The 23,435-nt window shown below is 36.4% G+C and overlaps 4 protein-coding genes across 57 annotated transcripts in view; 2 read left to right on the forward strand and 2 right to left on the reverse strand.

The window, feature by feature from the left end:
- Positions 1 to 3,098: 3,098 nt before the first annotated feature.
- On the forward strand, positions 3,099 to 6,497 carry LOC105690624 (dnaJ homolog subfamily C member 11). The gene is made up of 8 exons (XM_012408598.3): positions 3,099 to 3,323; positions 3,711 to 3,840; positions 3,977 to 4,220; positions 4,317 to 4,636; positions 4,719 to 4,926; positions 5,009 to 5,573; positions 5,658 to 5,787; positions 5,874 to 6,497. The coding sequence occupies exons 1-8, from the start codon at positions 3,252 to 3,254 to the stop codon at positions 5,894 to 5,896; spliced, it is 1,692 nt and encodes a 563-aa protein (XP_012264021.2). The 5' UTR covers positions 3,099 to 3,251; the 3' UTR covers positions 5,897 to 6,497.
- LOC105690626 (uncharacterized protein C1orf50 homolog) lies at positions 6,220 to 8,293 on the reverse strand. 3 transcript variants are annotated; one of them, XM_012408602.3, is made up of 5 exons: positions 8,141 to 8,293; positions 7,588 to 7,739; positions 7,389 to 7,501; positions 6,983 to 7,105; positions 6,220 to 6,901 (listed from the first exon to the last, which is right to left on the reverse strand). In XM_012408602.3, exons 2-5 carry the CDS (start codon positions 7,646 to 7,648, stop codon positions 6,716 to 6,718), a joined length of 483 nt encoding a protein of 160 aa, XP_012264025.2. In that variant the 5' UTR covers positions 7,649 to 7,739; positions 8,141 to 8,293; the 3' UTR covers positions 6,220 to 6,715. The 3 variants fall into 3 exon arrangements, with proteins under 3 accessions (XP_012264025.2, XP_012264023.2, XP_012264022.2); XM_012408600.3 differs by having other exon boundaries at positions 6,983 to 7,201; positions 8,141 to 8,292; XM_012408599.3 differs by lacking the exon at positions 8,141 to 8,293 and adding an exon at positions 7,853 to 8,043 and having other exon boundaries at positions 6,983 to 7,201.
- On the forward strand, positions 8,261 to 9,492 carry LOC105690627 (transcription initiation factor TFIID subunit 10-like). Of its 3 annotated transcripts, none has more exons than XM_020854941.2 (4): positions 8,261 to 8,592; positions 8,695 to 8,836; positions 8,897 to 8,961; positions 9,053 to 9,492. In XM_020854941.2, the coding sequence occupies exons 2-4, from the start codon at positions 8,717 to 8,719 to the stop codon at positions 9,252 to 9,254; spliced, it is 387 nt and encodes a 128-aa protein (XP_020710600.1). In that variant the 5' UTR covers positions 8,261 to 8,592; positions 8,695 to 8,716; the 3' UTR covers positions 9,255 to 9,492. The 3 variants fall into 3 exon arrangements, with proteins under 3 accessions (XP_020710600.1, XP_012264027.1, XP_048514396.1); XM_012408604.3 differs by having other exon boundaries at positions 8,264 to 8,592; positions 8,690 to 8,836; XM_048658439.1 differs by having other exon boundaries at positions 8,267 to 8,836.
- A 2,901-nt stretch (positions 9,493 to 12,393) lies between these two features.
- Positions 12,394 to 23,435, reverse strand: part of LOC105690568 (calcium-activated potassium channel slowpoke) — an 89,821-nt gene continuing 78,779 nt past the window's right edge. For 30 of the 50 annotated variants that reach the window (XM_048658231.1, XM_048658279.1, XM_048658299.1 and 27 more), the window contains 12 exons: positions 23,097 to 23,159; positions 21,722 to 21,754; positions 21,495 to 21,627; positions 20,393 to 20,452; positions 19,292 to 19,688; positions 18,922 to 19,105; positions 18,792 to 18,857; positions 18,568 to 18,704; positions 18,372 to 18,484; positions 18,058 to 18,219; positions 17,531 to 17,624; positions 12,394 to 17,431 (listed from right to left, as the gene is read on the reverse strand). In XM_048658231.1, the coding sequence (XP_048514188.1) occupies positions 17,351 to 17,431; positions 17,531 to 17,624; positions 18,058 to 18,219; positions 18,372 to 18,484; positions 18,568 to 18,704; positions 18,792 to 18,857; positions 18,922 to 19,105; positions 19,292 to 19,688; positions 20,393 to 20,452; positions 21,495 to 21,627; positions 21,722 to 21,754; positions 23,097 to 23,159 (1,523 nt within the window). In that variant the 3' untranslated portion in view covers positions 12,394 to 17,350. The remainder of the gene's footprint in view (positions 17,432 to 17,530; positions 17,625 to 18,057; positions 18,220 to 18,371; positions 18,485 to 18,567; positions 18,705 to 18,791; positions 18,858 to 18,921; positions 19,106 to 19,291; positions 19,689 to 20,392; positions 20,453 to 21,494; positions 21,628 to 21,721; positions 21,755 to 23,096; positions 23,160 to 23,435) is intronic. The other 20 variants (XM_048658393.1, XM_048658352.1, XM_048658371.1 and 17 more) reach the window with 7 other exon arrangements.

Raw genomic sequence — 23,435 nt, forward strand, 5'->3', positions numbered from 1 at the left:
TCGCCTACTACTCTCCCGGAGTATAAATCGCACTCCCTCCACGACCACAGCTCTGCGCGTATAACGCTGGACGCTGCGGGTGATGATATACTATCTGCGGAACAACGGAACACGAAAAACCGGAAAACCAACTATCAGATGACAAATCCAAACAACGTAGGCACGAGCTAGAATTCTTAAGTTATCCTATAATATACACATTGGAATCAAATGGACTAAGTAATTATAAATATGGATACCACCGATCACAGTTCAAGAAATTATGTACAAAATGGGCGTCTTATGAGGACGTTTATCGCTTAGAATTCTTCCCCAAACTATATACTGCAGAGCCGAGTTATAAAGAAGTATACGTGTAATTATTCTGATTTACTTTTGTGGCGCAGCAGGAAGTGACGCCTTTAGAAATATATGTATACATGTATGTTATTTATCGCATTCGGCAAACAATCGAAATGATAAACGAGAACTACATATATAAGAGCTTCTGCGATGGTAATCGATATCCTCTGCGTTTTCCAGCGCAGATCGCTGTGGGTGTTTTTTAAACATCAACGAACGCATGTCCTGCACACATCGCGATATACGTACCTATATGGTATACGAAATCGCAGGGGCAGCTCTTTCATTTCTCGTTCTCAATGATTTTTTTTCAATTTTTCTCCATGTCCAACTTCGAACAAGATGCTCCGAATTTTTTGGAAGCAAAAATTGATAACCGAAAAGTCACTCATAACTGATAACCGATGATTGGTGGGAATTAGCCTCGCTAAAATACTCCGAGAACATAAGTTAACTCGGTTAGATGTGGTGACGCGTGCGTGATTCAACAGCTCTATATTAGTCCGGATGTTTTTCAACTGCAGATGCATTAGAGCTGCATCGGATTTATGATCACCTATAGCCGTATAGCACCTTACAACTTGATTCCCTATACCTACTAGGAGTAATTGTTGACGAAATAAGCTGCATTACTGCACCACTGCAGTCACCCAGAGCATTGTTGTCAATATAACGGAGGCATTGTTAGTCGAGTACAATGACCGTGTTTGCCAACATGGCTACTCGATTGTTCAATTGTTTTAATTTTTTCATTCAACTTCGTTGTTTATACGGCGATACCGCTCTCAATATCACAGGCCGCACCACAGCTTCGATCATGCATGCTGGAATTTCACCTGACTATATAAACGCGGATGAGTTTATTAGGTACCTTTCTCAATGTATATATGTATATACAACATTCCTTCGTTGCTGTTTCACACATCTACCCTGTTTTGAATTTCGTATGTATAGCTTTTAATACATTTTTCAAATGTGTTTTGCATTATACACAGTATGTATAGACTGTGGAGTGCTGTGGCCCTCGGTTCAACGATTTTTTCGAAAAACGTCTATGGCTGGCGAGATATTTAAGTGTCTCAAGATGAATGCCTCACCCTGTATATGAGTACATTGATTCGACTTTCAAAATTAAAATTGAATTTCAGATGAAACAGTGCCATTTCTTCTCCTACGTATGTAGACTACAGTATATCAGGTCCTTGATCTCCGTAAAGGATCAGTTATATCACCGTATATTAATCGAACGCCACATATAGTGCCAGTGAATACATTTATTTTTCGTTCGCCGCTGTATGAATCCTATACACCTACGAGTTACATATATATATATATAGGTACATAGGGGAACGTGGGGCAATATGGGGAACTTAAGGATTCCTTGAGGAAACAAAAGGAAAATTTCAACAATCCAGAATGATGTTTGCAGTCCTTTTCGATCATTTAAAAAAAACAAATTCACAACATTTTTGGGGTATCCCATTCTACTCGGCGTTCCCCTATACGTAAAAAATAATTTAATGGTATAGGCTGAAATTACTCGAGGCGAACGTGCGTAGCTGCAGCTGGACGGATCGTTGTTCTCGGTCGTTCGAATATAATATTCGGTATACTCACGATCAGTATTGGTGAAGGTTTCGTAAGTCATGCAATGACCTAAACGCCCACGCGCGCCCAAATTTACGAGCCATTCTAGAGGGACGTGGTTAGGGGATCTTCGCTTCGATTACAGGTTCTACCGCACTCCGGGAAAAAATTCATCACCGATGGTTCATCAGATGAACGTGAATTCCAGGATATGCAAATCTGTCGTTTACTCTCGTTGTGCACAGCAAGTTGACATCAGTTCTTTATTAGTGATTGCAATTATTGTAGTGTATACGTATAGAGGCTGCCTGGGCCGGAGCTGACGATGAGTACCGAACTATATGGCATTGTTAATTGTTCTGGTCCTTCGCCGAGCCCTGTGTTATAAAAGCGCGGCTGCGCCTCGTCGCGGGAACCGAATACCGATAAAATAGCAATAAAACGCGAGCGGAGGCAGACTAGGACTAAGGAAGAAAAAAAATCTTCTAAATGGGAGGTCACTGAAATGAAAAAGAAAATAGAGCATGGAGAAACATGAGGCAGTCAGAACCAAGGGGCTCAAAGCTGTGGCTGCCGGAGCGCGAGAATGATATTCTCAAATCAAAACAAACCCTTTTTCCACGGATGTGAACTCCGTACCTCTTCTATTTCTTATTTATTTCCTCTCTCTACCTTTTTAATATGAGCTCCATGCAAAGTTCCCCGGATTTTGCCTGTTCTTCTCATTCTCATTAAGTTTTTTTTTCTAATGCATTGGCCGCAGATGTACGTACGTACGTACCTGTATCGTTTCTGGTCATCTAACGGTATACCTAATGTCCGATTCAACTTTTTTTCGAAATCATCACATGTAAGAAACTAAAACTTTTGAAATAAAAAGATCAAACCAGCTAAGTATTTGAATCCTAATATACATATGTTTTTAATTTATACCCTAAGTGATGTACTCGTGCTCCTTTATACCTTCTCGCCTAAAAAACTTGCCAAATTTTGCTATTCTCCCTCAAATTTTTCCGACATGGAAATTCGTAATTTATGTTCATGTAACCCTGCACGCCGGTATACAAAAATGCTGGATGTCTACTGGGTATAAATTTGCTCTACAGGGTATTTAGGCGCCATCTATTCGTGGAGCTTTACATTCTGTGAGACCGGTGTGTTTTTTAACATGTTATTTCGTAACCTACCAAAGCTGAAAGCAGAAGACTTGAAGACTTGTGAGCAAAGTCTTGAATTCGTTGCTTGTGAACCAAGAAATATCCCGACTCGAAGAGAGTAAAAAAAATTACCCAAACACTTTCTAAAATTTGTGCAAGTTCAAAATGGATGACGATAGCGACGGTGACAACGTTATCGAAGAAGATTTTTATACTTTTCTAAATCTACCGAGAAATGTAAGAGTTCAATGTTTTATCCCCAGTACTTTTAATAAGCCGAATCAATCCCAGCCCCTAACCCCCCACGTGATTGTCCAATTCATTAACCCGGCTGCTGAAACTGCGAAATGCCCCGAAATTCTCTGGCCCGATTATAGAGCGAAGGCTCTGATTATTTTTAGTATTTTTGAAAAATGAACAATTTTTAGGACATTTCGATCAATACATGAAATTTGATTGCAAAACTCCTAAATTTTTGCATCATACTAAATTTTTTACCATTTTCCATAATTAGTGATGGTTCATAATCTTAGCATTTGCTACCTTTGCTTAAAAAACCTAGCAGTACCATTTGATTTGAGATGGTGGTACATTTTAACTTATATCCTCTGTTTCGTATTTCAGGCCACTACTGATGAAATCAACAATGCGTATCGCAGACTAAGCAGACTCTATCACCCTGACAAACATGTTGACCCGATCCTTAAAAAAGAAGCAGAAATCCTTTTCAATCGCACGAAAAAAGCATACAAAGGTCTAATTATACTTCGATTATCTTAAACTAAGGATGACAATAATATCACCAATCTTTGGTGGATTTTAACGTTTCTAAGTAACAACCAATCCACAAGCCCTCAACTACTACTAATACCTTCGACTTTTTGGAATAGTACTCAGCGATGACCATCAGAGAGCAATTTATGACTCTCTGGGTACACGAGGGCTGGAAACAGAGGGATGGGAGATAGTTCAGCGCACGAAAACTCCTCAAGAAATAAGAGAAGAGTATGAAAGACTAGCACGAGAAAGAGAAGAGAGGAGGCTGGAGCAGCGTACAAATCCCAAAGGCAATGTCACAGTTAACATCAATGCTACAGATATTTTTAACAGATATGACGACGAATATGATGACATGTGCGTATCCTAGTGAGGTCTGACTAAATAAAAATACTTGTCTCTAAAAATCGAACAGATTGTTGGACTGGCTAATCAATAATGAATATTCGGCAGTGGTGGAGAGCGAATATTTCCAACTATAGAAGTGAGTGGAATGTCATTCAGCCAATCTATTGAGGCTCCGCTAACTCTCAGGGATACGGTAACGATGTCTGGGCAGCTCGGTACTCAGAATGGGACAGGATCAGGGTCTATAAATGTTTCCGCCAGACGAGTGATGTCTGCTAAGGGCTGGCTAGAACTAGATATAGGTGCAGGTAATGGACCTACTGTGTCTCTGAAGGGATTCAGAACTTTAACAAAAAGGCTATTCTGTAATGGAGCGACTATTCTCCAGTTTGAACCAAATGGAATGAGGCGAGGACTTGTCGGAAGTATGTTTTTTAAAGTACACTTATGACCTATGATGCCTGTATTTTTTGCAGAGAAACTACATTTTTGGTCATTTACCCATAGCTTTAGCAATGCAATTGGACAAACATGCCGTCGGATATATCACCTATCGAGGAGGGATAGAGGATGCCATGAGTACAATGATTGTAAGGAACACCGCACACTCACATACTGCATTCTCAATTCAGATTGGCTTTGTGCACTCTTACCTAAGCCTTAGTTATACGTATAAAATGGCCGAAAGACAGCTGAAACTACGTGGTTGTATTAAGTGAGTACATACTTTTTGTTCACACCTCAAACTCGAACTGTGGTAATTCTCATCATTCACCAAGAGAATTGTTTCACTACAGAGTAGGCACTTTTGGAGGATTCTTAGAATATGGTGCTGAAAAAAAAATATCCCAACACAGCTCTTTATCTGCTGCTGTTTCTGTTGGTGTACCCACTGGGGTGATGCTAAAGATCAGGCTTACTCGGGCCTCGCAAACATATTCTTTTCCCATACATCTATGTGAGGAAGTCATACCAGCTCCAATATTTTATGCAACAGTAGGCCCATTAATAACTTGGGCTGTTATTAAGAAGCTAATCATCGATCCTGTTGTGCGGGAACAGAAAGAGCGAGAGAAAGAAAAGCAAAAGGAATTAAATAAATCTAGAATGCTCGAGAAACAACGCGAAGCCAAAGCTGCTGTAGATCTGATGAAGGCAACTTTTAGTAGAATCAGATCCGAAGAAGAAGTGCGTAGAGGGTTAGTCATTACAAAAGCACTTTATGGCAGATTTGTGTATCCTCAAGAGCGGATGACACGAGAGGAGGAAAACAATGCGCAGAGAGAGGAAGTCATCGATGTAACTATACCTCTTCAATGTCTGGTCAAAGACTCTAAGCTTGTATTACACAACGCATCGAAGGTAAAAATCCAATTTTTTTTCCAATCAGCTAGAACTAATGTCCTCTGCAGTGCGGTATGATGATTGAATCTATTTTTATTACAGAGTCAGTTGCCAGGATTCTATGATCCTTGTGTTGGCGAGGACAAACAATTATTGCTGCAATACTTATTCCATGCTCAGACCCACGAGTGTATCATTAAAGATACCGAACCTCTGAGAATACCCAAACAATGTAAGTGAAACAAGCCTTATGACTTTTTGAAAAGTTTTCCTATTTTCCCCACTGAAAATTACATGTAATCTATTTGATGTTTACAGCCCATAGAGTGAACACCACATGACGTAAAAAGACTGCACCACGGAGTTAGACGGAGTGATTGGAACCTCGGTTGGTAATTCGCGCTACTTTCCTAACATTGAATTAAAGCCTGGCAGTTAAATTCGTGCTAGTAGTAACGTCTTTGAAAAATATTAGGTAAATATTGAATAGTTACGCTTTGTATGATAATTCAGCATTCTTTCAAGTAATTCGACGATCTATCCTTACATAAGTCTCCTACGGTGGTCATCTTGAAGATACTTTTTAGTAATGTAATGAGACACAAACTACACAACTCTTAATTGAGTTTGTGAAAGAACGTAATAATATAAATAGTACTTCCAGTCATTGAAAATTTATGTATATTTTACATAGTCCATTTTTGTTAGGTAGATCACAAAAATTGTTATAAGCAATTTGCTTCAAATTCGAACCAATGTGATGCTACAGTTAATCGTGACGTGGTCGGATATCCAATAGTACCAAGTTTTTCAGAGAAAGTTGTGCAACATGCATGTAAACATTCGTTGTAAACTCTCACTAGAATAATATTGAAGAAACACTTGTTACTGTACAAAAATGACTGTTTCTTTAGAGAAAAATAAAACCTTGTTGAAATATCACACGATCTTATGTTTCTGCAGTCAACACAACACAATGATTTTATTACAGCGAAAAACATCACTTGAAAATTAAGTCACTAGGTAATGCTAGGCCGAAACATAAATCAAATTATATTTCACCAATCGCATATATTTACAATCAATTATGCAATTATTGATTATCACTTCCTCATCTCGTGAACTAACGATTCCCCCGGAAATTCTTAGACCGGTGATCATTAGTCTACATTCATTTTATTGTGGTCATCTGTTATTGCAAAGGACTTATTTGAGTCCAAAATCTTATGAATTAGCTGCAAATCGTTATCCTTTTCTTCCAGCTTCGATACCGATGTCCAAGAGTGATCATGTTCCAATCTGTATGACCCCTTATAAATGTGTGGAGGACCATTTCCACCCCATTCCTGTGAAAATTTTAGACAAATTGAGAATATCGTCGTTTTGCAAAGAGATGTAAATGCAAAGGAAAGTTCATGTTGGCTCACCTCAGGACTCAACATGGAAAAATAAGTCTGCCCAGACTCCCTGAGGTAAATGTGATATACGTGACCTGGCTGTTTACGGAAGTTACAAGCCGCATGATGCAGGTATGTGTTCTGTTTTGCTTCCTGTAAAACATTCTCAGCTTGCTTTTGCAAAAACTTCATCTGCTCGGCGATTATTTGCAATTTGTTGCAAGCATTTGCTTTCACAAAATCATCGGCCTATCGATATAACAAACAAATTATGAGCGATAACTACTTTTTATAAACAACAATCGCATGCAGCACTTGGCTAAAATGTTACATGCATTAATTTGGCAACTGAAAATAGACAGCAAAATATTGACGATCATTTAACAACCTGAACACGAACTTCTTCTACTTTAATAACGTTCAATAAAATGAATACCTTTTGTATCTCCATGGCAAGCATAACCAAATCATTCGGTGCTTTTTTTGCACTGGCAGATGGATTGACCAGTGCAACACCTTGCGGAACAACATTCCGTTCCACGAGCCGGACTGATAATGAGAATATGAATAGTTACAAATATCATTATTGTAGTTTGCCATAACTATTTTACGTTCATAAACACTGAATTAATTACCTTTTGATGATGGAATGGCGCTATAGTTTTCTAGCTCCATCGTGATGTAACTACGCTTCATACGAAATGTGTGGGGTCAAATTAGCGCAGAAAAAAACGCGTAATGATCTTCAGAAAGTAGATAAGATGATATTGTGTAATGAAGCTCACATCTGCCAAAATGACGAAAATGTTAAATCATTGATATTTCCAAATGTGCCGCTAGAATTTCCAGCTAGGTATTAATCGTGATCAATTATGAACGGAGTGCCTAATTATTATTTACCAAAGTAAACATAAAACCCAATGCAGAATTTGCAGAATTTACTTAATTAATACGACTTATTCGATTGTGAAAAATCATGTCAGTTATCGAAGTTTACTAATTACAGACTAGCTCATCATATCAATTAACTAGAGAAAACTGAAAATGGCAAGACAGTTGGAGGGGGTGTGAAATGGCTGGGAAAAGTCTGTTTAAAGTAAGAACGAAGTAACAAGAAATTGACAATCAAATGATTGTACGATTGTTCAAAAACAACATAACCCTACAATGCAAAACAATGTGGCCTACCCTCGTGCTTTTTACCAACACCCCATTCTCCAGTCAACCCCCACCTCTAAAGACGTCACACGCAATGAACTCGAAGATGATATCGAAAATTCGATTGGTTTATGGTTACAGTCACTGAAATAGAGATATGGTTACAGTATTCATTGAACCTCATTGAAATTCCGCTCCGTCATAAATTCATTACCGATAAAACAATTACATTCATCGGTTTCGGGCGTGTCGCAATTTTTAGAAGTACACCCTAAAATGTGCTGCAGTAATGATGAATTTGAACATGCATAAGACATGTTTGAAGCTGTCCTGCTGGGTTCGATTGCGAGTTTTCAACACGTCACCTGTAGCCAATTTCAGTCCATAAAACTGCCTCTTTCGATCAGTGGCCTCTATACTGTTTATTTACTAACCTACGCTCCTGCTTCACAGGTCTCTACATTGGCTGAAGTTTTGACAAAGTATAACTTTATAGCTTGATTGCTCTTAGCCTCAATACTTTGGTGAATCGTAAATTAATAATCGCTTTACTAGTAACAATCATTGAATTGATTCAAGATCAGAAAGCCGAATTAATTTGAAAAAATGGCAGAGGGTTATGGGAGAGATACACCTCCATTATACTCTGGAGCAAATGAAGAACCTCGATCCGCTGGACTACCTCTGTCCGACTTCTTATTACAGCTGGAGGATTATACCCCTACTGTGCGTATAATTGAGTATAGATGTCATGGGGTCATATTGCCTAAATCTTTTTTATTTCAGGTACCTGATGCAATCAGCGCTCACTACCTTCACATGGCTGGCTTTAATACAACCGATCCACGAATGTAACATATTTCTAGTCTTCATCTCTGTAATATGACATAACATAAATATGCACTAGTGGCATGACATTAACACTGAAAACCTAATTTTTAGAGTCAGACTGGTATCTCTTGCTGCCCAGAAATTCATATCAGAAATTGCTAATGACGCTCTACAACACTGCAAAACAAGAGGAGCAAATCAGAATACAAAAACAAAAGGAAAGGATCGCCGCTACACATTGACCATGGAGGATTTGACACCTGCGGTTGCTGAATATGGAATAGTTGTGAAGAAACCTCATTATTTCGTTTAGTCTTAATCATTCGTTTCGTGTTTTCAATGAATCAGAGAATTCAGATGAAAATTGGAATGTTATTATTGATTACCTTTACTCTCAGCATTGACTGAAGATTACAAATCTTCAGTTAACGCCCTTAGACTAATGAAAGGCCCCGACAATTTGTTGTTTATCTAACTCAAACCCTAGATAATTATTCTTGATGTGACATCAAATTACACTGAACGCATAAATACAGAAAATACATTTTGAACTCCGCTATACTTCAATTTATTCTCTTGTTACATTTCTTATACTAGTATATAGTTCAGTGATCATAACAGATCGTGGCCGGTCGATGCGATCCCCCCACCTCTGCTGTGGCGCTGTTGTAAATTCGACTAGGGATATTTTGCGAGAACCTAAATCAGATAGCGATAGTGTTGAGAATGGTCCGCATACGTCCGAATGTATGTATTCTCGCGGTTTTGTGTCTCTTTTTATCTCGTTCTTCTTGAACGAAAGCCTGTGTGCTTTTCCGAAAGCACACGATTCACAGAAGAAATTGTCAATGTCCGCTAGTTTCACACCGTGAATCAGCCCCTTTTGCGTCATTTCGCGCAAAACTTTATTGTTTACGTGCCCCATTCGTTCGTGCCAGACGCGCAAGTTGACAGTTGACACATTTGCTTCTCTCGCAACACTTGGTTTTCTCACATCAGAAAGCATTCGGTAAATCTGATTGTCTTGTTGCACACAGAGACCGAAAAATTCGCCGTCACGGTTAATTGTCACTAGTTTTTCTTTGAAAAAAACATCGAAACCTTTTTCAGTGCATACGCCAACTGAAAACAAGTTCTTTCGAATCTTCGGAACGTAGAGCACGTTTTCGATTCGAGCTTCACACCATTTACCGTTCACTAGTCTATCGATGAGCACAGTGCCATTACCGGTAACGTCACACACGCCATTGTCCCCGACCGATATAGACTCGCCACTGGTAAGTGATATGCCTGGACGTACTGATGTCGGTGATCTAGACATCGCTTGTGTCAACTGCCATGAGTTGACGCCCTCACTACTCGGCACTGTCTCCGATTTCACTTGTCGCTGTTTTTGTTCACTTGTTAAAGCGACGAACGCACACTCGCGAGGGTTTTCACCGGCGCTGTCTTTGTCCCTTTTCTTTTTCCGGCACTCGCGAGCAAGATGTCCTTTTCTTTTACGATAGAAATACTCGACAATCGTACTTCGACTTACGTGTTATTGTTTTGATTCGCGGCGAACTTTTTCTTTTTGTTCCCGCCAAGCTAACAGCGGCTAACGCTCGAGTGACGTCATCGTCACCTTCGAGTCTTCTTTCTTCCTTCAATAATCGTTCTAATAGATAATCGAGGGTTTGTCTTTCTTCGGGTACACTGTCCCATGCTGTCTGGAAAGCGTTATACTTGGCCGGTAGGCTGCCAAGATCCTTCGCCATTAGGACCGTGTGCGAAATCGCTTCTCCCAGATCCTTCAGTTGAGACGCCATGTTATGTACCCGGGAAACGTGTTGTACAACCGACTTGTTTGATTCCATGCGATGTCCGTGGAATTTTTGTAGCAAGAGCATCTTGTTCGACACGGATTTCTGCTTGTGAATTCTCACCAATTTGTCCCACATTTGCTTCGCTGTGGTGCAGTTGAGCAAACAGTCGAGCTGGGAATCATCTATCGACGAGGAAACTATGCACATCGCCGTCGCGTTGTCTTTCAACCACTTTTTTCCATCGGCCGAAGCTGCGTCTACCGGCATCACTCGCACGCCCGTTACGACGTCTTGAATCGCGTTCGCGATAAGTATCGAGTTCATTCGAAATTTCCACGCTTGAAAATTCGAGCCATTAAATTTATTGATGTTCTTTATCAGAGTTGATTCCGCCATTTTCGTTCGATTATTTTCCGTACGCGTTTACCGGTACACTACAATGGAGACCACGTGTCGACCACAAAGGAAGAAAAATCGAGATAACCGTTTGCTCTCTATCATTCATTTGATGATTTCAGTCCTCTCTAGTACTCATATGCATCATATTAAGTAACATACAGGTATAATGTACTTGGCACAATAATTGATTTGGATCCTTTTTCCTCTGGAGAATTTGATTTTACGATCATTTTTGAGGAACGACTTTTTAATGGCGATTGATTTGAATAAATTAATGTACGTACTTGGCGAAGTTTTTTGCACCCGAGGTGCTTTTTTGGGAAAGGTTGTATAGCAATAGCGTCATCGATAAAAGATGTTTCAAAAACGGGAGAAATTATTCTTTTTAAAAGTTTCTATTGCGTGCGCTGCGCGAATGGTTTGAGATACACAAAAATCATGTACGACGGAATTGTTCCCCTTTAAAAGTTCTAAAACAAAGTCCGTGACGGCATATGTCTATCTTTTAAGGTTGACTCACTATAACCTTTTTCACTTTTTATGTTTTTTTCCTCAAATTAACGCTGGTGAAACCGCGGGGCCCAGCTAGTTTACTAGTCAAATGATACATGTATTTAGACTTACCAGAAATATTTTTCCACTCCATAGGTCAACACAAGGCCGAAAAGCAGTTTAATCCGCATTTTGTGCAAAGAAGTTTATGAGCAATCTGTTCCTTGTGAATTAATCCAAAGAGCCAAAGATTATTCCCTTTCCACATGATGGACTCAGCCGAATATTCTAAAGTGTTAATACTTATCGGTAAGTGTATGTGTATGTGTAGCTGTACACATGTACACTTCTATGCATGTGAGTGGGGAGAAGTGTGACGTCTATTTCACTAATTGTAAGATTACACAGGGTATTCCATTTCAATTTCACACCTGATTTATCTCGAATACGACTCCGATCGAGTATTGAGTGAAATGAAACTTTTAGGGTTCGAAAGGGGGGAAGACTCGACGCCGTCCATTTTTTTTTTCGACTGATCTTGTGAAGGTCGAATCAAGTTTAACTCGGTTTTTGGAATGACATATTGACAGAGGGTCAAATTCTACAGGAAAAAGTCAAAAAGGTGTCCATACACATGGGACCGCATTGTCAGAAGATGTCTAGAATTTTGAGAAAAAGACTCTATTGAGTCTTCTGATCTGAAACGGTCGGTGGAGTATCAGCGCAACCCAGGGTATCTTCAGAATGATTCGCTACTCATTTTTTTATGTATATAATTATTCATATCATCAATTATAATGAATATATAGTTATGTACAATATTGAATCTCATTTTTTAACAATAACATCAACAACATGATTAAACAACGTTCCTCATTGGTACACAAATTGTAAATGTACAGATAAAAAAGCATTAGATGAGGTCAATGAGGCATTGAAGGTGGCAAGCACACCGCGCGCCTTTTTCTTTATAATCTTTTTTTGGGTTTTTTCTCTTTCTTTTTTATACATTACATAATGAGCGTAATTTATATACATATATATGCAATGCCTAATCAACATATAAATATGTATGTATATAATAAAATCATTTTTTAGATGCATACGTCGCATACATACACGCAGATGCACCACGAGCGTATATAATAATTAATTATACACGATAATAATTATGATAAGGGTGATCGAGTTGATTGGATTGGTGCATGAATTAATTATCAAGAGAGTGCATGAATAATCATTGTATTTCACAATGAGCCAATAAAGTATCGCCGTGATTAACATCCAATCGCTATTTATCGCGGTTCATTTAATAATTCATGACACGCGTATCGTGCATGTATCTTTAACTTGGAATGAATTTTTCACCTTTGCACTCTTTAAATTACCTATTTATCGAAGAGGCTTGTGCATGTCCATGTGCTTCGACAAATGTCAATCGTACAATGTCATAATACTTATGTTGAAACCAAAGCAATGTAATGGTGCTAAGAAAATTAATAATAATAATAATAACGGAAACCAAAGGATATTTAATGAAAATGGTTTCATTGTCAGTAACAGAAAAAAAGATGGAAACAAAACTTCTTCCAACATCAAGTTGGGAAATGAAATTAAAAAAAGGAAAGGTTGAAATCTGATGATTGTGGGGGAGAAATTGGATAATTAAAGAGAGAAAAAGCGCTGGAAATTCTTACATTGTGCAAAAATTGAGGAATTATTTCATAATAAATATTTTATAACGGTAACCTATCTTGGCTCGTTGTAATATACAAAATTTTCTTCATTGTAAAATACTACACATATGCAGGCATTGGCAATTTCACGACCGATCTGCATAATAACATTTTAATGCATATGAATTACATTTATAATTTCATCAAGATAAGAAAGGAAAATATATAGATTTTCATTCTCCGAAAAAAAAAATAGTAAATTTTTCAAATCTAAGGAAATAAAACATTCTATTAACGCTGAACGATTACAAATCATAATCGGTAAGCAATTATATAGAATAACTTACTTTTCATTCGTTTTTCTAATTTCTTGTTTCGCGGGGAAAGAGAGAAAAAAAAACGGTGACTTCGATATCAAATTCATACTTCATCATGCACCACAAATGTAATAAATAGAAAAAAAAAACTCAAAAACTCCGTGGATAAGATGCAATGATTTCACGACTTGTTCGCCTAAGACCGGTCAAATATCATTACTATGCCGTACAGATTTTTCGGAGTACCGATCATAATTACATGAAAATTGAATTTAAAAAATATGCAGCAAGGCGAGGCATACGCACACAGTAGGTATGTCATCTATTCATCATCCCTTAGAATTCTCTCCTCTCCGTAACCAATTACAAAAAAAAAATAAAAATAATAATAATTCTATTAATGGTAAAATGAAAAAAATATAGGTACATTTATATCTATACTATGCATCAACAGATGATGATTGAAAATAGAAACGATAGTATAAATATTAACAACAGTAAGACAATAGTATGCGTTACAATTAAATATTTTCTTCTATCTATACAACGCAGTAGGTATATCGATAATCGACGGTGTAAAACATTTTCCCTTATCTCAATAAAACTATTTTGACTATGCAATAATGATAACACGGTAACTGCAGTGGCAGTGAAACAGTGCACGTTGATATCGATGCAACAGCAGCAGCAGCAGCAGCAGCAACTCAGCGGCAGCGGCAGCTCAGCGCGGTTATACACATTATACATAATATACGAACACGGCAGCGACTACCACAGCTAGTTGTCTTTAATCGATTTCATTTTTTTGAATATTTTTATTAATCTTTTAATCCTTGCCATTTCTCCCCTTTTCTCCCCTTTCTTTTCTCTTCTCCTCTTGTATTTGATGTTTTCTCTTTTTTCCCCTCTTTTTTTTTTTGTTATCGAGCGACCTTCTTTTAATTTTTCTTATTAGCATTGGTTTTTTTTTTAATTAATATCTTAATTAATGTCTAAAGAACAGTCACCAAGCAGAAACTTCGTTTCGTCTGGATTATGGGGATGATTATTTTTCAATTTTTTTCCAATTTTTATTTTCATTTCACTCTGATATTTATAACAAATGTATACACATATACGTAGTGTGTAGCTTCATGTGTCGAAGATATGGTGCACGTGTGCGTGCGTGTGTATGTTTTTTTTCTTCCTTGTATATTATTTTACATATAGTATTCAATATATTGTGATACACGCATATGTATATACAAATTTATAAGTATGTGCATAAAATTCATTATAATAAGTATGTCGTTACAATCGCGGTGATGATCACAAAAATATGCAAAAGGGAAAATGCTTGATGAGAATTCTTTTAATTTATTCAATTCGTTTGTTGAATTTTTATTCTTCGTTTTTTTGAGTGGGGTGGGAATATTTTTTTTTTTTTTTTTAATTTTCTTTTTTATAATAATTATTTCCATTTGTGTGATTGGTATATAATAATCGTAATATATATAATAGCGATTTACTAAAAATTGTGTGGAAAAGGGTGCTTTTCGTTTATAGATTTGTTTTTCTTTGCGTTTTCATTTTTATATTATATATATATATATATATCATTTTTATTTTATTTATTCTTTATCTGGTATTCCTTTTTCATTACTCCAAGGATATTTTCATCCATTTTTCATTTGGCTATCATATTTTCTCTTGCGTGTTCTCTAAATTTTCATTTTGCGTTTTGTTTCTCCAGTTGTAGCAGTTAATTTATTCGTAATTTTTGTGTTATTTGTTTCTTCTCCTTTTCCTATCGATTTTTAATATTCATATTATATTCTATACAAAGTGGATGATTGAGAGTTTTAGTTAGTCGTAAACAAGACACACGAGGTAAGATTGCATTTAGTCCCGCACTTATTATGGGTTCAGTTTAAAAAAATTTGTTTTTTCTTTTCAATTCTCATTTATTATTTTTATTATTCTCTGTTTTATACATGTTTTATATCTGTGGCACATTGATTTTCTTCATTTAATTAATATTTACCTTTTTCGTCTCTCTTCTTCGTCTGTATATCTTACGTATAATCTTCATTCCTTCACAAACATTTTGATCACTTCGATCGAAACTATCATCACAGAGAGATTGTCGCTCATCTGTCTCATATTTTCATCCAGATACACCTGGTACGTAGCTTTACAACAAATCGTCAATCCCTTTCCCGTTTTCACGATTTATTCAATTAATTATATATTATTTTTATCATTTTATCGCTAAAATCATCGCATACATCACACTAACGGTATAATACATGGCGTTGCAGATTTAATTTACTGCAAACAGAATTTTTTATCAAAAAACCAATCGAAAAATTAAAAAGTTGACGTTAAATAAGAAAAAAAAAAAAAAAAAAATACAAATAATAATATAGTCTCAAATTGTGCACGATTATAATATTACCTATATGTATGACTTTGACTGCGTATACTTTACTATAATATATTATAAGAGACTATATTGTACAATGTAAATCCACTTGAACAAAATAAAAGGAAGAGAAAAACAATCTGACTACCGTTAATGCAGACCAGTATACGATGAAAAAATGAGTCGTAAATCGCCAAATTTATTCTGTCACTCATTCTTTTTCTACATTTTTTTTTTCATTTTTTCAACTTTTTCTTACAATTATTCTCTATAACTTTTATCTCTTTCAACGAACTCTTCCAAATGTCTTGTTCATTTCTATCTCATTCGTCATCTTCGTCGTCGCTTATTCTGAGACCGTCATCAGTTTCAAACTTTAAAACACGGCTCCGTGTAATTGCAGAGAATCAAATCACCAATTCCTCATCGCATATATGATAATAATAAAATGACCTCACAAAAGAATTAGTTTATTGCGTTTTTCTTTTTAATCATATTTTTCATATCGATATATAATTATTTTTTTTTCTCTCTCTTAAGGTCCGTTATATTATATTTAGGTTTATCTTTATTAATCTTATCATTATTATTAGGGTTTTCCATATTATTTTTTACACTGTCCACATAGTCGTTCTGTTATTTATTTATTTTTTTACTTTGTTTTCTTTTCTGGTTCATTTTAATTTATTTTTTCGTGTTTTCTCAATAAGTCATTAATAATTTTGTCAGCTGTCCTTGTAGAATCTCAATTTAATTTTCATTTATCTCGAGACACTCTAAGCAGCGTGTAGCAGCCCTCGGACCGGGTCTGTCATGCCATTGTTACCAGCATCCCTTTTTCTTAATCGCCGATATATGTAAGTACGTTATACATACAGCAATTTTCTAGTTTAAGAAAAACAATTGAAAAATGAAATCGAAAAATAAAATAGCAATGTCTAGTCGTCATTTATGTGTTATGGGTATAAATGTAAAAGACTGACTTGAAATGAAATAAAAAACAACGAAAGAACAAAATTGTATTCCATGTTCTTGTGATAACGCATGTATAGCGTAACTATGTGTGTGATGTAGATAATATTTATGAAAAAGAGGTGATTGGTTGCAAATTTTTAATGTTGATCTTTTCTTTTTTTTTTATCTTCATCTTCAACTTCGGCTGCGAGATACGACCAGGTAACGCTTAATTTTAACGCAAGCGGCAAAGAAAGGCGTACGGTACCGTAAATGGGGAAGGTTTTTCTTGGCATGACGGCCACCAATTTCAATTAGATGTAAGAATAAGGTCCGTCGGTGAGGGCGCTACACAGCAACAGTCAGGAGGCGTCGTCTTTTCCTCGCGCTCCTCTGTTAGGCCGATACTCCAGACCTGGGTCAAACTGCATTAAAACGAATACCTGCCACGAGAAAATGAAGTTAATTTACCTTGAGTAATTAAAATTACTTATATCAGTGTGAAATCTAACATGGAATGCAGCAATTAATTATATATTAACCTGATCCGTAGGCAGCAAAGTGAAATCGTCAGGGGGATTTGTGATCACGTATCGTTTCGAGGAGGCGTCGCATGATGAACTTGTGTCACGAAACCTATATTCGTGGTGAATGGGAAAGAAAAAATTTAATCAGCAACCCCATTAAATATGGTGAATTATAATTATTCACATAATTTGATAAGCTAACTGAATGCGTTACATGTAAAGTAACTAATAATGTAAACTAAATGTAGTTTCGGCGAGCAAATAATTACATACTAAACAAATAGATGATGTATTTTATTAGTAAAATGTTTTTGTATGTTTTTTTTTTCGGAAAAAACTTTTCAAAAATGATATTTTTTGGATGGGTCAACTTACAATTGTCATTGTGGTTGATAGAGATGCAAAAAACGCAAAATACAAAAATGCAGTGCGCACAAAAAATTATAAAATGTTAATGTACACAATTTATTTGAACATAGTAGATCAAACGGATAATAATAGAAAATCCAATAAATACCATCGAGGAAAATAAAGTCCGGTACCTGTACCTGTACAGACCAATGCACAGCATTCCATACGATTTTAATGCTGCGACAAAAAGGTCGCCGTACTTGCCACCCTCACCATATTGGGCCAATGGCCCGTCGTATAAAGATATCTGTCCTACTCTGCATCGATCCCGATTCGAAAGGCTATCTGCCGTACTGAAGAAAAAATAAAATTAACCATTCCGCAGAATGCATCGACAAATCGTTGGGTAAGTTTTGGGAGTAAGTTGAAGGTTGAGAATTTTTTTGGATCGGTACAACTCCACACTCTTATATCACTTATAACCGAAAACAAAAGTTTTATCCACCTGTAACCGCCTCTCAAGCCAGCTCCTTCAGCCAAAATCAATTCAAGTTCAGGTGTCGCTCCCCCGGTGATTAATGACCGGATGAGCGTCAGTGCGTTTTGGTTAAAATAAGTCTGAAAGAAAGAGGAAAAGAAAAATATATATCTAATACTCTCATTATTTTTTGTTTCATTGTCTCATGACTGTATCGGCTAACCGTCGACATTAGGGAATCCAATACGCTAACAGCGAATGCGGTACCACAGGCGAACGGCTGTGTGAGATAAAGCTCAGTGTCTGGATCGTCGTCGTCGTCTTGATCGAGGAATTGTACGTTGCTGTCGTTCACAAGTTCTGAAATTCAATTAGATTATTCATCGTTTCTTACATTTGACTTTTTTCAAAGAATGAACGAAAGAAAAATTGATCTATCTTCCCCACCTGTGATCATCGGCACGTTTGCCCCGTAGACGGATCCTCGTCTTTGCAGTACAATGGGGCTACCAACTGCAGTAAAGTTTGTAAGACAATTATATTCTTGTTGTGATTGAATAAGAACGGTCTGACCTACCTTGACTAAGGACCCCGATTGTGTCGTCGAAGGTCATAGCCTTAATATTTAAAGATGCGAGGATGGCCTCCTTGTCGGCGAGGGTAGGGTCATCGTTGCTAGGCACTTTAGCCGACAAAATGCAGCACATGTCGCAGAGATTTACATTCACGGCACGCAAATCTGCTCTACTAAGCGGCGAGCCCTGTAGGAGAATTTCGAAATTTTAACCACGTTTACAAAATTATCATCTCCGACTGCGTATTCCGAGAGGATTCAGATAAAATTAACATTCTCAAGTATGTTTCCAACCATATTTTCATCTCTGAAAGGTTAACTAAGAGTTTAGAATAGTTGGTTGTAAAGATTTTTTCAAAACTGATGAACTTACGTTGAGAACTGATATTTTGGGTAGATTCTGCAGCATTTTCCATTCCCTACGAATGTAATCCACAGCACCGACTATGACTACGTGTTTAAGCTCGTGATAGTGAAAATTGGAAGCTCTTAATGGCATGACAAGGTTTCTCAGTCCAATTAGAGGTGAGTCGGGATCGGCAAAAAGGCAAACAACAACGTGTCCGTTCAAAACGGTCATTGCTGCCTGATTCCGATCGAGTATGCAGTCTTCGAGGTTTCGCGCCGGACTCCAATGGAACATTCCGGTCGAATCGTACTTCATCTCCGTTTTTTCAAAGTCAAAATCCTTTGCCTGATCGTCAGCAATTCCAATCTGAAGTCCTCCATTGTTATTCACGTTATTTCCACCCGACCCTCTGCTCGTCGGCCTGGAATCCATGAACGTAAATTTTCAATGTCGAATTTGATTTTTTCACGAAAAAAAAAAAAACTTCAAAATTTTTCACATCATCAGAGACAAGACGCGCGATCAGACAATTTTTATCCAGGAATTTTGAAAAAATAAGACCACGCCCGTCCTAGTTGAATCATTTTTGATATTAGAACGAAATATTTTACAAATAAATTCAAACGAGATTACCATGCATACGTAGTTATAAATAAATTTAGCGATTCGAAAATTACCGTCAATCACTCAAGTATTAGAACTTTTATTCTCAGAATAAGCTGAACTTGCTAAAAATGTAATGAAAATATGTACGCCCGGTTAGGTTGATTCTGAATCGGGGGTAAGCGCCCCGCGAAATGATTCAGAATTAACCTAACCGGGCGTACATACTTCTCTATTGCATTTTGGATAAGTATGCAGCAAAGTTTCAAAAGCAGCGGATATGTACATGCAAAAAACATCTTCATACTAAAATATCTGTAGTCATGCCGTTTCTACTCGTCATCAATATAGAGCACATCATATACATAGGAGCAATATAATATGCTCATAAGTGTGATTCAACAATTTTACATACACAGTATAATACACAGAACGGAATAAAGAAAATTTTGAAGATTCGAAATAAAACTTTGTAAAATTAATATAAAGAAATAATGGACAGTGTTAACAGCAGAAGCGTACATGAGTTTTTTGACTTCGTAGGCGAGATGGTAACCAGAGTATGCAGACTCCTCTTGCGATCTGGAATCAGAAGTTGATTTCACGTTGTTTCATCCTAACTGACCACAGCTCTCTCTGTGATGTATAAACTATCGAATTATTCTCATACAAAAGAATTAACAATCCCACTAAATTGACCCAAAATAAATCAAATTGTTGCCTGGGGATAGAAAAATATTAGAACAAAATTTAACCGTGTATTCAAGTAAAAAAATATCTTGATTTTTTTTTTTCCAATTTTCGCTGTTTTTTTTTTATCCATCGAGAAAATTTGTAAAAATTTGCAATTCTGGATCGCAGCAAAGTACCATTAGTAGTGAGCACCAAAACATAAAACGCATAAAATACGATACCTACGGTATATGTGATTCGGAAATAAAAGTTTCATGCTTTAAGATTGTATTACGTACTTTAACAATTAATATAAATCACAAGTATATAAGTGCGATTTAGTGAGTTTTGCTTATTCGGTGCATGGTACGTAATCACCCTAACAGTAACAATAGTAATAAAAGTATCAATGATAATAGAATAGTAGGTGCACTCGTCGAGGATACGAAACCGTCCTCTTATAGGCAATATGATCGCCTATATTTTTGTGAACCGTTCAACAATTGATACATTCTATGAGAGTGATTATAGCGAATCAGAGTTTTCAGAGTGGACGAGAAAATTCGATTATTTTCTAATTGAAAATGAAAATTTATTTTATTATATTTCATCAGCTCAAGTAAATGAAACCCAACGTGCACGGAATTAAGCGTTACGATGAGTCGTAGTTTCCGACGAAAGATTTGAAATATCACTGTCACGTGAAGAAAAAACTATAAAATTTTTATAAAATAATATTCAACGCATACCGATGATGCCATATATGCTACATATGCATAGAATTATGTCTTTCGTCGACTGTTTTTACTATTCCGTATGGTTGATTTTTTTTAACGCTTCAATATTTTTGGAAGAAAAATGAAATACAAAATAATGATAATAATCATGTTGAAAAACCCGGCAATGTGGGAGTCGATGATCATCGAATGTACTGGAAGGTCGATTATTATACCTCTGATTGTACGGTTGATTTGGACTCGACAAGCTGTCGTTGGCAGTTCTGTTGACGTTCGGTTTAACTTTGTTAACCTGTTTCGTTGAGTTCATCAGCGTCATGCCTACGGAATTCCGATGATTTCGCATCGCTGAAATAAAAGAAGGAAAACAGACATTCAGAACAATTGGCGGTACGATTTTTGAATGTGAAATTTCTTGATCAAAATTTAATCAACAGCTCACCGTTCAGGTCGTCTCGTTCGCGGCTGATTTCACCTAAAATTTAGATATGTACGTAAATCATGGGGGCAGATGAGCGCACTTGCATTAATTTTTATTCGATTTTTGTGTTGTTAGCGGCAGCTCTAATCGATCAGGCAAAATAATTTTAGCGGTGTAGGAAAACCAGAGAAAACAAGAAAAAAAAAGGCGGAGAATGACGATTCCCAAAAACACCACCCCTCCACTGATGTGAAAATTCACCAAGTAGGTTGTGCTTTTTGTTTAATGAAAAAATTCCCACATGCGTGTGCTAAAAATATGTACATTATATTATATTTTCTGATGGATTATAGGCAAAAAATTGCGAGCAAATAATAGAGTTTAGTAGAAAAATCAATTTATAGATTGATGGATTCAATTGATTGGTTAATTGATTGATTGATTGATATTCATTGATTGATTATTAACTATATTATTGCAGATTAGATTTACTAGATAATATATAATGCGGTGAGTGATTACAATTTGAGTTATACCGTCACAAAAAATCGTGGCCCCAAAAAAGAAGAAAAAACCGACAGCTAAAAGTACACTAGATCACCGTATACATCTACTTTCAATGCTTATATAGCGAGGTAACTTAAAATTCGATCAAAACATCAATGAATTTTCTTCAATTTTCATAAGTATTCACATGAACGCCCGAACTATAACAAGAAATTTAGCGAAACGCATGCAAACGATTATCAATACAATATTATCGTCATATTTTGTTTTTAATTATGTTTAGGATTTTTTTTTCTTGTTCTTCATCTTAACCAGCGATTTAACAAGCATGCATCTGATGCCACGACATGTACATATAGAATATCATTGATAATGTAAAGATTTTCACACGTTACACAAAAGTTTCATCCTTCTAATCTCTCTCTCCGACTGGAATTCAATTACGACTGATATACGATGTTAGTTCTATTCATTACTTGAAATTTTCATGTCTTTCCGTTAAATGATGTGGGTATTGATGAAGACAATCTGATATTTTACCGAAGAAAAAAATAAAAAAATCGTGGATCGTACATCTGTGATTCGGAAAATTTCTGAGGTGTACGCTCAGAGGAAGAGAAAAAAAAAAAAAAAAAAATTCAATTGAATTAATGTACGATTTTTTCGTTCAATCGGTAACATTTTCAGTCAAGTCGAGACAAAAATATTTCCGTTGTTTTAACGTTAAAATTTTCTCTGACTGATGCTAAAACAAAATTCAGATAAACGTGAAACGAAATATGGATCGTAGCAGAAAGCAGCTTGCGAGATTTTGCAGTTGATCTGACCTTATTTTGTACATTTGAAATAAATTTTATAACGAGTGAGAGAGAATGATGTGTGACTGTACCTCGCACGTGAACCATCTTGGGTAGTTCTGGCGGAGTGAATGTGGGGGGAGGATGGTGATCGTCTGTAACAAATCACTACACATGTTAGCTACTCTATCTAATTTTTCCTCCTTTTTTTTTACTTTTTTTTCTAATACGTCTACGGACAGTTGCTAAGTTTCTATTTTTTATTACGAATCCTTGTTTGTTCTTCATATATGCATGAAACAACAAAAATGAAAAGTAAAATTCGAATTAAAGAAAAAATTCTACACAGCAACATAATACTGGATAATCGTACATTTTAGTGTGATATCTTTTTCAGATCTTGTTTTTTTATTAATTGTTTTTTTTTTTCT

This window comes from Athalia rosae, chromosome 1 (assembly GCF_917208135.1).
Source record: "Athalia rosae chromosome 1, iyAthRosa1.1, whole genome shotgun sequence".
Classification (NCBI taxonomy): domain Eukaryota; kingdom Metazoa; phylum Arthropoda; class Insecta; order Hymenoptera; family Athaliidae; genus Athalia; species Athalia rosae.

What these genes read in the sequence shown, in the direction of transcription:
- LOC105690624 (XM_012408598.3), top strand. Translation starts at nt 3,252, where the DNA reads ATGGATGACGATAGCGACGGTGACAACGTTATCGAAGAAGATTTTTAT. An exon ending in TTCTAAATCTACCGAGAAAT is followed by an intron (nt 3,324 to 3,710) that starts GTAAGAGTTCAA and finishes TTCGTATTTCAG; the next exon opens with GCCACTACTGATGAAATCAA. An exon ending in GAGGCGAGGACTTGTCGGAA is followed by an intron (nt 4,637 to 4,718) that starts GTATGTTTTTTA and finishes ATTTACCCATAG; the next exon opens with CTTTAGCAATGCAATTGGAC.
- LOC105690626 (XM_012408600.3), bottom strand. Translation starts at nt 7,648, where the DNA reads ATGAAGCGTAGTTACATCACGATGGAGCTAGAAAACTATAGCGCCATT. An exon ending in CGCCATTCCATCATCAAAAG is followed by an intron (nt 7,502 to 7,587) that starts GTAATTAATTCA and finishes TCTCATTATCAG; the next exon opens with TCCGGCTCGTGGAACGGAAT. An exon ending in TTTCCATGTTGAGTCCTGAG is followed by an intron (nt 6,902 to 6,982) that starts GTGAGCCAACAT and finishes AAATTTTCACAG; the next exon opens with GAATGGGGTGGAAATGGTCC.
- LOC105690627 (XM_020854941.2), top strand. Translation starts at nt 8,717, where the DNA reads ATGGCAGAGGGTTATGGGAGAGATACACCTCCATTATACTCTGGAGCA. An exon ending in TGGAGGATTATACCCCTACT is followed by an intron (nt 8,837 to 8,896) that starts GTGCGTATAATT and finishes TTTTTATTTCAG; the next exon opens with GTACCTGATGCAATCAGCGC. An exon ending in AATACAACCGATCCACGAAT is followed by an intron (nt 8,962 to 9,052) that starts GTAACATATTTC and finishes CCTAATTTTTAG; the next exon opens with AGTCAGACTGGTATCTCTTG.